Raw genomic sequence first — 13,919 nt, forward strand, 5'->3', positions numbered from 1 at the left:
GAAAGTCAAAATTACAACGCGAAAGTCAAATTCGCAACACGAATAGTTAAATTGCAACGATTATATGTAACTCGCAACGCGAATAGGTAAATCACAACGATAATATGTAAATCACAACGCAAAATCTCCAAATTCGCAACTCAAATTTTGCAACGCTAATTACCAATATAGGTAATTAGTATTGCGAAAACGAAAATCGCGTTGCTATTTTCCAAATTCGCAACGCGAATAGGTAAATCGCAATGATAAAATGTAAATCACAACGCAAATTCGCAACTTAAATTTCGCAACGCTAATTACCGATATAGGTAATTAGCGTTGCGATTTTCCAAATTCGCAATGCAAATAGGTAAATCGCAACGATAATATGTAAATCGCAACGCAAATTCTCCAAATTCGCAACTCGAATTTCGCAACGCTGATTACCGATATAGGTAATTAGCGTTGCGAAAACAAAATTCGCGTTGCGATTTTTCAAATTCGCAACGCGAATAGGTAAATCGCAACGCGAATTCTCCAAATTCGTAACTCGAATTTCGCAACACCAATTACCAATATAGGTAATTAGTATTGCGAAAACGAAATTCCCGTTGCGATTTTCCAAATTTGCAACGCGAACAGTAAATCGCAACGATAATATGTAAATCGCAACACGAATTCTCCAAATTCGCAACTCAAATTTTACAACGCTAATTACCGATATAGGTAATTAAAGTTGCAAAAATGATAATTCGCGTTGCAATTTGATTTTGGAGAATCGCATTGCGAAAACAAAATTCGCGTTGCGATTTTCCAAATTCGCAACGCCAATTACCGATATAGGTAATTAGCATTGCGAAAATGAAATTCGCGTTGCGATTTTGGAGAATCGCGTTGCGATTTTGGATAATCGCGTTGTGTAAACAAAATTCGCAGTGCGATTTTCCAAATTCGCAACGTGAATAGATAAATCGCAACAATAATATATATAAATCGCAACGCGAATTCTCCAAATTCGCAACTCGAATTTCGCAACGCTAATTACCGAAATGAAATTTGCGTTGCGATTTTAGAGAATCGCATTGCGAAAACAAAAATTGCGTTGCGATAATACTTTTTATCTATATCGATAATTAGCGTTGCGAATTTGACTTCTGTGTTTCGATTTACATATTCGCGTTGCGATTTACATATTATCGTTTCGATTTACCTATTCGCGTTGCGAATTTGAAAAATCGCGTAGCGATTTTAGAACCTATGTTGCAAAATTAGAGTTCGCGTTGCGAATTTGTTGGTCATTTTTGCAAATCCAAAAAAAATTGTAAAATCATACATTATAAAGCATTTTCGGTCACTGAAATTATTTTCTCTTAATAGAAATGTCAAATCTTTAATTATCGGCGATATATCTTAGTTTGATTAGCATAATTAATACTGTAATATATAAAAAGACGTGTTTAAATGTATTAAGTATTCCAACCATAAGAACAAAATGCATTTCATAACCAACTCAATATGTAGACACTATTGTGTTCCAGTCTTCGTTACTTGTTCATTTTTCATATTTAAAATCTTGGTATATGATAATAACCGAGTGAAGGAGGAAACCCTACCAAACTGAGAAGGCATTTAACCACTCAACACATTGCATCAAATACATTTTCTTTTTGTGATTGTTAGAGGATTTAATTTTAATCATTGAAACTAAAACTGAAAGCCTAAATCATCCTACGAAAACACCTATGGCAGCCATTGTTGGCTACAAAATTTGTAATTCAAGAGTCCAAGGCAAAAGCATGGTAGGGATGGATGCTTACAAGTCTACTTGCTGTATAGATGGACAAAAGAAAAGATGAAGAATCCTGCCATCTGCATCAAAAACCCATAAGTTAGTACACCACTCTGGGAATTTACATTGATTATGGTGGTGCTGCCAATGATGATGTTATCTTGCTTAAATAATCATTTGCCAATTCTTTTCATTTTCTTAAATTACTCATCTTGGACACTTAAATCCAACATATTCACATATGGGTCTGCAAGTATGGCCTCCAAATATTTTAAGTCAAAAAAATATTTTAAGCATATACGACCGGACAAATATCCATATTTGATACTCAGTTTTAAAAGTCCAGCTAATATAGAAGGAGAGCTCGACATTCATACCGTAGAAAATGCAGCACCATAGTAGGGATAAGCAGTTGGTATGAATCTTTCATATTCATTGTGTCTATATGGCCTGACTGGAATCTGCAACGTAATTCAATGTTTTGGTAATTTACACAACAAAATCAGAAATCGCATTTGCAAGATAGGAACTCCATGAGATGTAATAAGCTCCGAAAGCAATTACAAAAATTACAATATTAGTTGGATGAAATAAAAATCAGATAACTAGTAAGAGAATTAGATCTCAAGAGAGAAATTGTATTCAGAATCACGAGAAACAAAAGATACCTGCTTTGCAAGGGATAAGCTTGTATACCCAAGCTTTTGGTACTCAACCTTGAACTGGAAAACACCATAAACATCTGGAACCTTAAATGACGTATAATAGAGACCCTGGAGTACAAGAATGGACCAATACTTTTAAATGGATGACTTCATATTAAAAGAAAACTTATATCACAAACCATATAATCTCAAGAGCAAATAACAACCTTTTTGTTATTCGATAAAGTTTTCAAAATATAGGGGCTCATCATATAAAACTGGACTTGGACATCGTCAGAGACATATGGCTCCCAGCTTGATCCAGACCACTCATAGATCTCAACAGAGAACATCTTCATGAAACACATCCATTTATTTTCAGTTAAATTTATGCAAAATGGTATTTGCATTAAAAAACGTACAAGGTGCATGAATTACCAAGTCATCATTAATCCTGTACAAAGCAGGTTCATCTGTTTCTCCAACTTTGTGGTGTTTTACATCAACAGCCTAAAGATCAGAACATGGTTTAAATCAGTACCATACATGCACATGAAAGAGAAAAGGAAGAGGATGCCAGAAAATTAAGTTGTAATATAAGAATCATATTTATACACTGACAAAGTTGATCAATATGCCTACCTTAAGATGACCACGTTCATGGAAAACCCATTTGCTAAGTTCGGTCAAAAATTGCTCATTACCTGATTTCTTATTTCTGCCATTAGAAAGAACATTCTTGTTAAGTCAGATAAAAATACTAGTAAATACTTAGATAAAAGTACAAAGGCGTAAAATGATCATGAACATGGAAATGCATCTGGTTCCAATCTCAAAGAATAAGAAGATACATAAAATGTTTGACATGGACTTTCTTATGATGGTTTTAGAGCCTAAAATCATGTTAGCTGTTTCTTTCAATTTATTGAGCATAAATTTCTGCAGACTTGTTTAACATTTCCCAGATCTTATATTGAAAGGGTAGCTTAGAAAGTTACTGATTCACTCACTTGGTTGTGCTCCCAACCTTCTGCACACCAGATCTTAAAAATCTGAAAATATTTTAAGAGTTCATTAAGAAAAATGACATGTTATAAATTTCAAAATCGGAAGGAAACAAAAATTCATCAAGGAAGCTCAGTTAAAAAAGTTAATATACCACATACCGGTTGCTGAAGATACTCAGTGAACCAGAAATCAAAATTCGTGCATTGTTCCTTGCCTACAAAAGGAAATAATTGTTGAAGTATGGTGCCAAGCACGCTGATATGCTAGTGCATGGCACGCTAGATTTGCTCGTGCATGGTAGCCACTGCTAACGTTCGTGGAACGTTCTAGTCTCATGTGCAACAGATCACTACTTGTGGAGTTACAGCAGTTATTGCAGTTAGGCGGTTAGAGTCTTGTTAGAGTAGTTGTAGTGCAGTTAGTCTCTTGCACTCTTGTTGAATCTTGTAGTTTGTTAGCTATTTAAGGCGTGTAAGATTGAAGGAATGAATGAAGAAGAGCATTTTATCTGACTCTAGCTATGTTGCAAACTCTCGGTTCTCAGCTCTTTCAACATGATATCATTCGCTGATACATCCTAGGGTGTGCTTTCGATGTTCGTTTTCCTATGGATCACAGTACCTCGTCTACAGCCACATCAATGGAGTTCTCATCAAGAAACACTAAAGTCTTCACCAATAAAAGAGTGAACGTAGTGCTTGATGAAACTAATTTTCTGTTGTGGTAACAACAGGTTCTGCTCACTGCAAGGAGCCATCGCCTTGAAAGAATGCTTAATGGTACAATGCTCCCACCTCCAGAAACAATGGTTGGTGAAGATGGAGTTGTAGCCGCCAATGAAGAACATGAAGAGTTCTTGGCTCAAGACAGTGCATTAGCTTCTTGGCTGCTTTCGACGATTAGTCCCCATTTACTCCCACAGTTCGTTGGTGCCGAAACGTCTGCCCAGGTATGGAACAAGGTTTTACGGTTCTTTGCCAATTGCTCTACCACCGCAGTAATGAGCTTACACTACAAGCTCCAATCTCTCAAGAAAGGAGGAGATAGCATGAGATCTTATCTCACAAAAGTAAAAGAAGTCATTGATGCCTTGTACTCGTGTGGAAGCCCAGTGGCAGCATCTGAGCACATTGCGAGTATTCTTCGGGGCCTCACAAGGGAGTATCAACCCTTCATCGCAGTTATATCTGCCATGCGTGACACATTGTCACTTGACAACATATGCACGATGCTTATTGATGCTGAAACTCAGCTTGAAGGCTTTGATTATCAACCTGACTCCTTACCTGTCAGTGCCAATCTTGCACAAGGAAAAGGCGAGGTTGAATCTTATAAGAACCAAGAAAAGCAGCAGCCTCGATCAAGCCACTCGTCCTACTCGAGTGGGAGATCTCGTGGCAGAGGCAGGACACGGCCGAGAGTTCAATGCCAACTATGTGGCAAAATTGGTCATCTTGTCAGCCAATGTTGGCACAGATTCGATGAAGACTTTTCTGGTATTTCGATTGATGATCACACGACTGGCTCTGACTCCTCTAAAGCATACTATGCTGCAACCAGTAACAATGAAAGCCCATGTGCTTGTTGTAATCACAGCAGCGCACATCGTGGTGACAACAGGGGTACTACGAAAAGCCAAGCGCATGCAGTATTTGCTGGCCAAGATCAGTGGATAATCGACTCCGGTGCAACACACCATGTCACCCCCAACGAAGCCTCCATCACACCTCACTCGAGCTATAACAATCCTTGTAAGTTGATGGTAGGAAGTGGAGACTACCTACCAGTTCACTTGGTTGGTAAGGCTGAGTTGAATACTTCTTCTAGAACCTTGGCCTTAAGCAACATTCTACATGTTCCCTCAATAAAGAAAAACTTACTTTCTGTTTCTAAGCTTGCTAAGGAAAACAGTGTGTTCCTCGAATTTCATGCCAAAACGTGTTATGTTTGAGATGAGGCCTCCAAGACAATTTTGCTGCGAGGAGAAGAGTGCAATGGGTTATATACTTTCAAAGCAAGTAGAGCTCGATGCCAAAACAGTGTGGTTGAAGTACAAACTGCTATAGCTTCCTCCACAGCCTCAGAAATATGGCACAGAAGACTGGGTCATCCAGCTCATGACACACTTTCTAAAGTTTGTAAACAATTCAATGTAAAAGCATTAGATGATATTAATAAGAACTGCATTGCTTGTCATCTTGGTAAAAGCCACAAGTTGCCATTCCCTTGCTCGGACAGTGTATACAACAAACCGTTTGAACTCGTGTATTCTGATTTGTGGGGACCTCCACATGTTTCATCTAATGGCTTTAGATTCTATATTTCTTTTGTTGATGCTGCCACACGATTCAGTTGGTTGTATATACTAAGGAAAAAAGATAAAGTCGTAACCACGTTTCACCTGTTTCATAAGCTAATTGCTACACAATTTGGTGCATCAGTCAAAGCCCTCCAAACTGACTGGGGAGGAGAATTTCGACCTTTGACCAATGAGCTAAGCAAAGCGGGTGTGATTCATCGCCTCACCTGTCCCCACACGTCCGAGCATAACGGAGTAGTGGAACAGAAGCATAGACACCTCGGCGAGATGGCCTTGGTCTTACTTACACAGGCATCCATGCCTATTAAGTATTGGTCCTATGCCATTCAAACCACTGCACATCTTGTTAACAGGCTTCCTTCAAAGGTGCTCCTAGACAAAGTCCCCGTTTGAGATGCTATATGGCAAGCCACCAAACTACAGTAGCCTGCAGGTGTTTGGGTGCAAGTGCTTCCCACACTTAAAGACCATTTCTGCAACACAAGTTAGAATTTAGATCCCAGCCATGTACATTCTTGGGGTACAGCACGCAGCACAAAGGTTTTCAGTGCATGGCAAGCAATGGGCGAGTTTATGTTTCCAGGCATGTTGTCTTTAATGAAAATGTCTTTCCTTTTGCAGGAAACTCTGGCCGAGCTTCAGTTGCTGCCCCAATTGGGAACACTTCTCAGTCACTCAAACTGGTCACTGATGTTACCAGGTTAGAGCCCTCACGATTTGGTCATAACAGACTATCTTTAAGTGCTACCAGAAGCAGCTCAATGAGCAATCCACAAGGTTCAACTGCCAATCAAGATGTGTTGGAAGCTGTGGTTTCCCCTGAGGTTCCTGCTGTTGATACTCACGGTGATTATCAACATGAGTTACTTTCAAAACAAAATGTGCATAATTCACCCGCGTACGATGGCACTGAAGATGAAGGACAAAATCTGGTATTAAATGATGGCACTGAAAGTGAGGCTGCTCGAGTCAATAATCACCCAATGATGACTCGGAGTAAATGCGGTGTGTTTAAACCCAAAACATACATAGGAGCTGTTGTCGATGATGTTCCATGCAGTGTGCATGAAGCACTTAAGTCTCCAGAATGGAAGGCTGCTGTTCTTGAAGAGTACAATGCATTACAACGCAATGGGACTTGGGAATTAACCAAGCTACCTGAAGGAAGGAAGGAAGGTGATATGTTGTAAGTGGCTTTTTAAGGTCAAGAAAAATCCTGATGGCACTATCCATCGCTACAAAGCACGACTAGTGGCTAAGGGCTTTTCTCAGATCCCTGGCTATGATTTCCGAGACACATTCAGTCATGTAGTCAGGTTCAACACACTAAATGTCATACTCTCATTGGTTGTAACCAACAACTGGACCCTAAGGCAGGTCGACGTGAACAACACCTTTTTGAACGGTGACCTACAGGAGGTGGTCTTCATGCAGCAGCAGCCCGGATTCAAACAAAATGCCCTCGATGGAAGCAATTTGGTGTGCTGTCTAAAAAAGGCGTTGTATGGATTGAGGCAAGCACCAAAGAGCTGGCATACTAAGCTTCAAGATAGCTTGCTGAGCATTGGGTTCAAAGAATCAAGAGCAGATGTGTCTTTGTTTATTAAGAAGGATGGTCAGCACTATGTGTATTTGCTTGTTTATGTTGACGATATCATCATCACATGCCACTCGAGTGCTCGAATCGATGAAGTAGTTCGGTTACTGAGTGACAAGTTCTCCCTAAAAGACTTGGGACAACTCGCATACTTTCTGGGAATCAAAGTCAAACGAACTAATGGCTACCTTGCACTCTCACAGAAAAAGTTCATCATGGAACTCCTTGAGAAAGCTGGTATGTTGAAAGCCTCTTTAACACCAACTCCAATGGTGGCAGCTACCAAACTACGTTGTGACGATGGAGAACTCATTTCTGATGCTCACTTCTATCGAAGCATTGTTGGAGGGTTGTTGTACATGTGCCATACAAGACCTGACATTGCTTTCTGTGTTAACAAAGTCGCCCAGTTCATGCATGCTCCACGACAATCCCACTTGGCTGCAGTTAAGCTAATCCTGCGATACTTGGCTGGTACATTGAATTTTGGCCTAACTTTCATTGCTGTTGGAACTGGTGTGAAGGTGGTTGCCTTTGCTGATGCCGACTGGGGAGGCAACCTCGATGACAGGAGGTCCGTTTCTGGGCACAGTGTGTTTGTTGGAAACAATTAGTTGCATGGAGCTCAAAGAAACAAAAGTCCGTGTCGACATCCACCATGGAGGCAGAGTACAAGAGCGTCGCCGACACAGCTGTCGATGTGGTGTGGGTTGGAGCCTTGCTAACTGAACTTGGTATGTCAGAAAGAGGAGCCTGTCATATGGTGCGACAACACCAGTGCTGTAGCTCTTAGCGCCAATCCAATCTATCATGCTCACACCAAACATGTTGATTTGGACATACATTTCGTACGCGAGAAGGTTGCTGCTAAACTAATGAAGGTCAACTATGTACCAGCTGCTCATCAGATTGCTAATGGATTAACCAAGCCACTAGCATGAAATGCCTTTGAAGAATTTCGAGCGAAGTTATGTGTGAAGCTGTGCTGAGAAGAAGGAGAGGAGAGAAAGCAGGAGGAATGTTGAAGTATGGTGCCAAGCACGCTAATATGCTAGTGCATGGCACGCTAGATTTGCTCGTGCATGGTAGCCACTGCTAACGTTCGTGGAATGTTCTAGTCTCATGTGCAACAGATCACTGCTTGTGGAGTTACAACAGTTCTTGCAGTTAGGCGATTAGAGTCTTGTTAGAGTAGTTGTAGTGCAGTTAGTCTCTTGCACTCTTGTTGAATCTTGTAGTTTGTTAGCTATATAAGGCGTGTAAGATTGAAGGAATGAATGAAGAAGAGCATTTATCTGTCTCTAGCTATGTTGCAAACTCTCGGTTCTCAGGTCTTTCAACAATAATAAATTCATAACTTATTTGAACAAAGCACTTGCTATACTAGGAGTCATTGGAAAATAAGCTTCTTGCATTTCATGTAAAACCATCTTAAAATAAGATGGAATGCATAGAGGTTCATAATGGGAATGTTTAGAAGATACGAACAGTCATCACTAGCATACCTGGACAACTGAAACTAAGGAGATTGCAGAACCCATCAATGATGGTGGAGTTGACAGCTTGGACTTGGGATTAGCCGAATAGGCAGATGGAGAAGCTGAGAGAACTTTTAACACCTAAAAATAGTGCCAATGTTAAGGTGACCAAAAGCGGAGGTTGAGTTCAATAATAAATTATCTTTTTAAAAAAAAACTTTGAAACCAGATGCAAGCAGCTTACCAAGCTATTGACAGGATTTAGAGAATGACCAATGCCCTGGAAAAGTACAGGAGCCTGAGGCAAAATTATTAAAGCTACTGTCCCCCATAATCACAACCAATGCACAACATACAATGAACTTCAAATGGTATATCAGAATTAAATATAAACTCATAAAATGCGTGACTAGCTATATATACATCAAACAAATAATTGAAGGTCGTACATAGGTAAGCAGCTCCAGAACATCAATGCAGTAAAAGTATTAGCAAACAGAAACCTAAAAAGGGGGTTTGAATGTACATTTTATCATGATTAAAACAACCCGAAGTATTAGCCATAAATAAACTAGTGGAGTATGCATGCATTAATACTTACTGTAATTTTCTTGCTTCCTAAAATCACATCAGACTTAATAAAATCATCAGAGGCAATCAAAGTATGATCTCCTTCTGTTTCTGAAACTGCATAGCCAGTGTGATCAATAACCATGGCCGAAGGATCCTACCAACAAGGAAGATTCAATACACAATCAAGTGATGCAATAACAAAGCATGAATCATCAAATCAGAGAAAACTCCACATTCAGTGGCAACTTCCCGAATCAAATCAGAAGTATTAACATCCGCCGCAATAATTAAATCATGACCGGAATCAATAAAATTGACAATGGCAGCAACATCAATAGATCCCCCAAATCCTAATTAAAACAAAATAAATTAATCGCCACTTCAAACAGAAACGCATTAGAAAGGAAAAGGAAACAATTCATTTAGAAATAATTAAAATAAGGAAAAAGCAAATGTGAGACAACTAACGTTCAGCGGCAGGACAGAACAGGATCAATGCATCATAGAGGTACTGGCCGTAGCGCTGCAAGGAGATCTTTGGATCGTCGGCGAGTTTGAAGTCAAGGTCAAAGCCGCGTGATCTGAGGGAGTTGAAGTAGGAACAGTGGGAAGACTTGATGGCGAAGTCATCGAGGAGGACCAGAACACGGAGATCGGTAGGAATCTCAGGAGATAAAGAGTTGCTTAGAAATGGAAGAAGGGTCACGATCGAAGCCACAAAAATCACCCAAAATTTTCTCATTTTTTGGGATTAGGGTTTATTAAGAAATGAAATGACTGAGGGTTTGTGCGATTCAGGTAAATCTTCTATCACCGACTATTCCACTGAACCGGGGAAGTCTCGTGCCGCAGCCTAAAAATGTTATTATTTTTTTAATATTTCTAGTAAAATATTATTTAAAATATTATTATTTTTATAAAAAATATTATTATTAGACGTTTTATCAAATTTATTAGTATATTTGATAAAATAATACTTAAAATATTATTTTTTTTATCAAAAATATTAATATTAAGTACTTTATCAGAAATGTTAAAAAATATTAATGTTTTAAGTAAAAAATAATAATTTAAATAATTTTTTATCAAAAATATTAAAAAATAATATTTTTATAATATTTTTCCAAAACACTATATTAAAACTGTATATGATTGAATTTCCCAAGAACCGGCCATGTGCCATATGGCTATTGTTACTTGTTAGCGGTATTACGGGATAAACTACAGTCGATGTCCTAATGTTTTAGCTGATTTTTATTTTTGATCATTATTATTTTAAAAGTTATATTATGATAACTAACACTATTAATTTTTTTAGAGAAAATAACCTCAGTGACCAAAAATGCCTTCTAATATACGATTTTAACCAACTTTTTTTGGATTCGCCAAAATGACCAACTAAATCGCAATGCGATCGATAATTCGCAACGCGATCTCCGGTATCGCAAATCAGTTTCCAGATTCGCAACGCGATTCTGACTATCGCATTGCGATTTCCCAAATTCACGTTGCGATTTTCCTAATTCGCATTGCGATTTACGTAACGCGATTACGTAAATCGCAATGCGAATTAGGAAAATCGCAATGCGAATACGTAAATCGCAATGCGAATCTGACTATCGCAATGTGATTTACATAGTGCCATTCGTATTAACGCGTATTTTTTTTTTCAAATTCCAAACACGAATTTCTTAATATATCAGAAACTGAACCGTCCACAGTATATCCCGTAATCGCAACTCATAACCTAAAACCTAAAATCACAACTCAGCCTCATCTCCATCTCTCACTCTCTAAGGCGACATCCGTCCTCATCTCCGACGAAATCAGTCCCCATCTCCGACGATATCAGTCTCCATCTCCGGCGAAATCATTCACGGTCAAAAATGGAAAATCAACCAAATCAACCACCGAGGGTTAGTTTTTTTAATTATTTTTATTTTGAAATTTTTGCATTATTATTAGGTTTTTCATATTGAAATTGATGATAAGTTTATTGGTAATTTCAATAATAGATTAACCATTTCACTTAGATTTCTTATTAAATTCATTCGATTGCTGCCAATACTGCTAAACTGTTTAGTCTTTAACCCTGTGAAGTTAGTATTTGTCTTTGTTTTGTCTTTTGGTTGAAGTAATGCATAAGAAGAATAGTTTCTAAACTTAAAATCGCAACATGAAAATGAAATCGCAACACGAAATGACTATCGCAACGAGAGAAATGAAAATCGCAACACGAAATGAAAATCGCAACAAGATAATCGCAACGCGAAACCAAAATCGCATTGCGATTTTCATTTCGCGTTGCGATTCTCTCGTTGCGATTTGCATTTCGCGTTGCGATTATCTCGTTGCGATTTTCATTTCACGTTGCGATTCTCTCGTTGCGATAGTCATTTCCGCGTTGCGATTTTCATTCTCTCGTTGCGATTTTCATTTCAACCAAAAGACAAAACTGTGTTGCAAATTTTAGTTTCAAGAATAAACTACTATTTATGTTTATTGTTTTTGGTATATCTTCACAGTGTAGTTTTTGGTATATCTAACTTGGTATGTTTATTGTTTTTGTAGAAATTTTTTTCGGCTTCATTGACATTAAGGAATAAAGTTAGCCTAGCCACTATAATTGCTTCGAAGCTTTCACCTACACAAAGAAAATTATTTGAGGAAACCTGCTTCGGGCCATGGCTGAGAGTACAGCATCCGGGTGGAGATGCTAATTTGACCCATTTGTGGCTTCAGACCATGACTAGCGATCTACCCAACAATATACAACGTGGTGAGGAAGAGATATGGTTTCATTTTCCACCAGCGTATACTTGTTTTGGGCGGAAGGAGTTCTGCTTAATCACTGGTCTACGATTCGGACACGATGATGTAGGCCGGTACACTCGTCATATCACCCGCCCATCATGGTTATCCAGGGTTTTTCCTGATGAGTCAATAGAGAAGCCGAACTTACTGTCGATGACCTGAAGAAATTGTTTAATAAGAAAGATGGTTTTACTCGGATGAATGACGTCGATGTTGTCCGAGTATGCCTTCTACTACTTTTGTATGCCGGCTTTTTAGGCAGAGAGGCCAGACAACCTATTCCTCAGAGCTAATATTATTGGTAGAGGACCTAAATGCATGGAATCTGTTTCCGTGGGGTTCGTATATATGGAAAGCTACCTGGACTAAGTTGTCGTCTGCCTTTGATGACCGCAAAAGTTTGCGTGGCGATGGGTCGAAATACACTTTGTCAGGCTTTGTTTGGGCCTTTAAGGTAGAATTTCTATATAATGTTTTCAAAATTAATTAATTATTTAACAATTACTAATGTTTGTTATTATTGTTTGTAGATTTGGATATTCGAGGCTTCCCCAGCATGCGGACATATGCATTAAAAACTTCAAATTGATTGGTGGCAAGCTAGTCAGCGTTTTCTTGATGACACGAATGATGAGCAGCCTCCACTTCGAGAGCCATCACCTCACTCAGAGCCATCACCTGATCGACCCGACTATACACCTCTACAACGAGAGCCATCACCTATCCCGTCACATCATCGAGCCTCTTCTCCACCATCACCTCATGATAGGCGACCGACAAAGATGCCATGACTTCTATCTCCCTGTTCTCCACCTCCACCTCCACGGGATGAGTCAAGGGAGTTACGTGATGAGGTCAATGCCTTGCGTGAGGAGATCGGTACTCTACGCGATAACGATGGTGCATGGCGTGTGGAGGTGTCTACTTTACGTGGTGAGGTTGCCGCTCTACGTGAGATGGTACTATCGTTGCAGAATGAGGTTCATACTCTACGCAACGAGGTAAGTTTAAGATTTTCCATATTTAACTTGATGATAAATTTACTCGTAATTTCACTTAGATTAACCATTTCACTTAGATTGCTTAGTAAATTTATTCGGTTGCTGCCAATACTGCTAAACTGTTTATTAACACTGTGAAGTTAGTATTTGTCTTTTGTTTTGTCTTTTGGTTGAAGTAAATTTATTCGGTTGCTGCCAATTCTGCTAAACTGTGTATTCTTTAACACTGTGAAGTTAGTATTTGTCTTTGTTTTGTCTTTTGGTTGAAAGTAAATTTGTTCGGTTGCTGCCAATTCTGCTAAACTGTGTATTCTTTAACACTGTGAAGTTAGTATTTATCTTTGTTTTGTCTTTTGGTTGAAAGTAAATTTGTTCGTTTGCTGCCAATTCTGCTAAACTTTGTATTCTTTAATACTCTGAAGTTAGTATTTGTCTTTGTTTTGTCTTTTGGTTGAAGTAATGCAATCCATTCAAGTTTCAATTTGCAGAAGAAGAAGAAATAGTTTATTCTTGAAACTATATTTTAGCAACACTGTTTTGTCTTTTGGTTGAAATGAAAATCGCAACGAGAGAATGAAAATCGCAATGCGAAATGAAAATCGCAACGCGAAATGAAAATCGCAACGCGAAACCAAAAATCGCAATGCGATTTTAATTTCGCATTGCGATTCTCTCGTTGCGATTTTTATTTCGCGTTGCGATTTTCATTCTCTCGT

At 38.7% G+C, this 13,919-nt stretch overlaps 1 protein-coding gene across 1 annotated transcript; it reads right to left on the minus strand.

The window, feature by feature from the left end:
* Positions 1–1,707: 1,707 nt before the first annotated feature.
* On the minus strand, positions 1,708–10,199 carry LOC120202218 (dolichyl-diphosphooligosaccharide--protein glycosyltransferase 48 kDa subunit-like). Its single transcript, XM_039202675.1, has 13 exons — positions 9,857–10,199; positions 9,593–9,738; positions 9,417–9,542; positions 9,060–9,113; positions 8,843–8,956; positions 3,579–3,634; positions 3,423–3,464; positions 3,055–3,130; positions 2,851–2,922; positions 2,640–2,765; positions 2,437–2,541; positions 2,146–2,229; positions 1,708–1,848 (listed from the first exon to the last, which is right to left on the minus strand). The coding sequence occupies exons 1-13, from the start codon at positions 10,128–10,130 to the stop codon at positions 1,801–1,803; spliced, it is 1,323 nt and encodes a 440-aa protein (XP_039058606.1). The 5' UTR covers positions 10,131–10,199; the 3' UTR covers positions 1,708–1,800.
* Between the last annotated feature and the right edge of the window lie 3,720 nt (positions 10,200–13,919).

The sequence above is a fragment of the Hibiscus syriacus genome, unplaced genomic scaffold (genome assembly GCF_006381635.1).
Source record: "Hibiscus syriacus cultivar Baekdansim isolate YM2019G1 unplaced genomic scaffold, ASM638163v2 tig00008289_pilon, whole genome shotgun sequence".
Classification (NCBI taxonomy): domain Eukaryota; kingdom Viridiplantae; phylum Streptophyta; class Magnoliopsida; order Malvales; family Malvaceae; genus Hibiscus; species Hibiscus syriacus.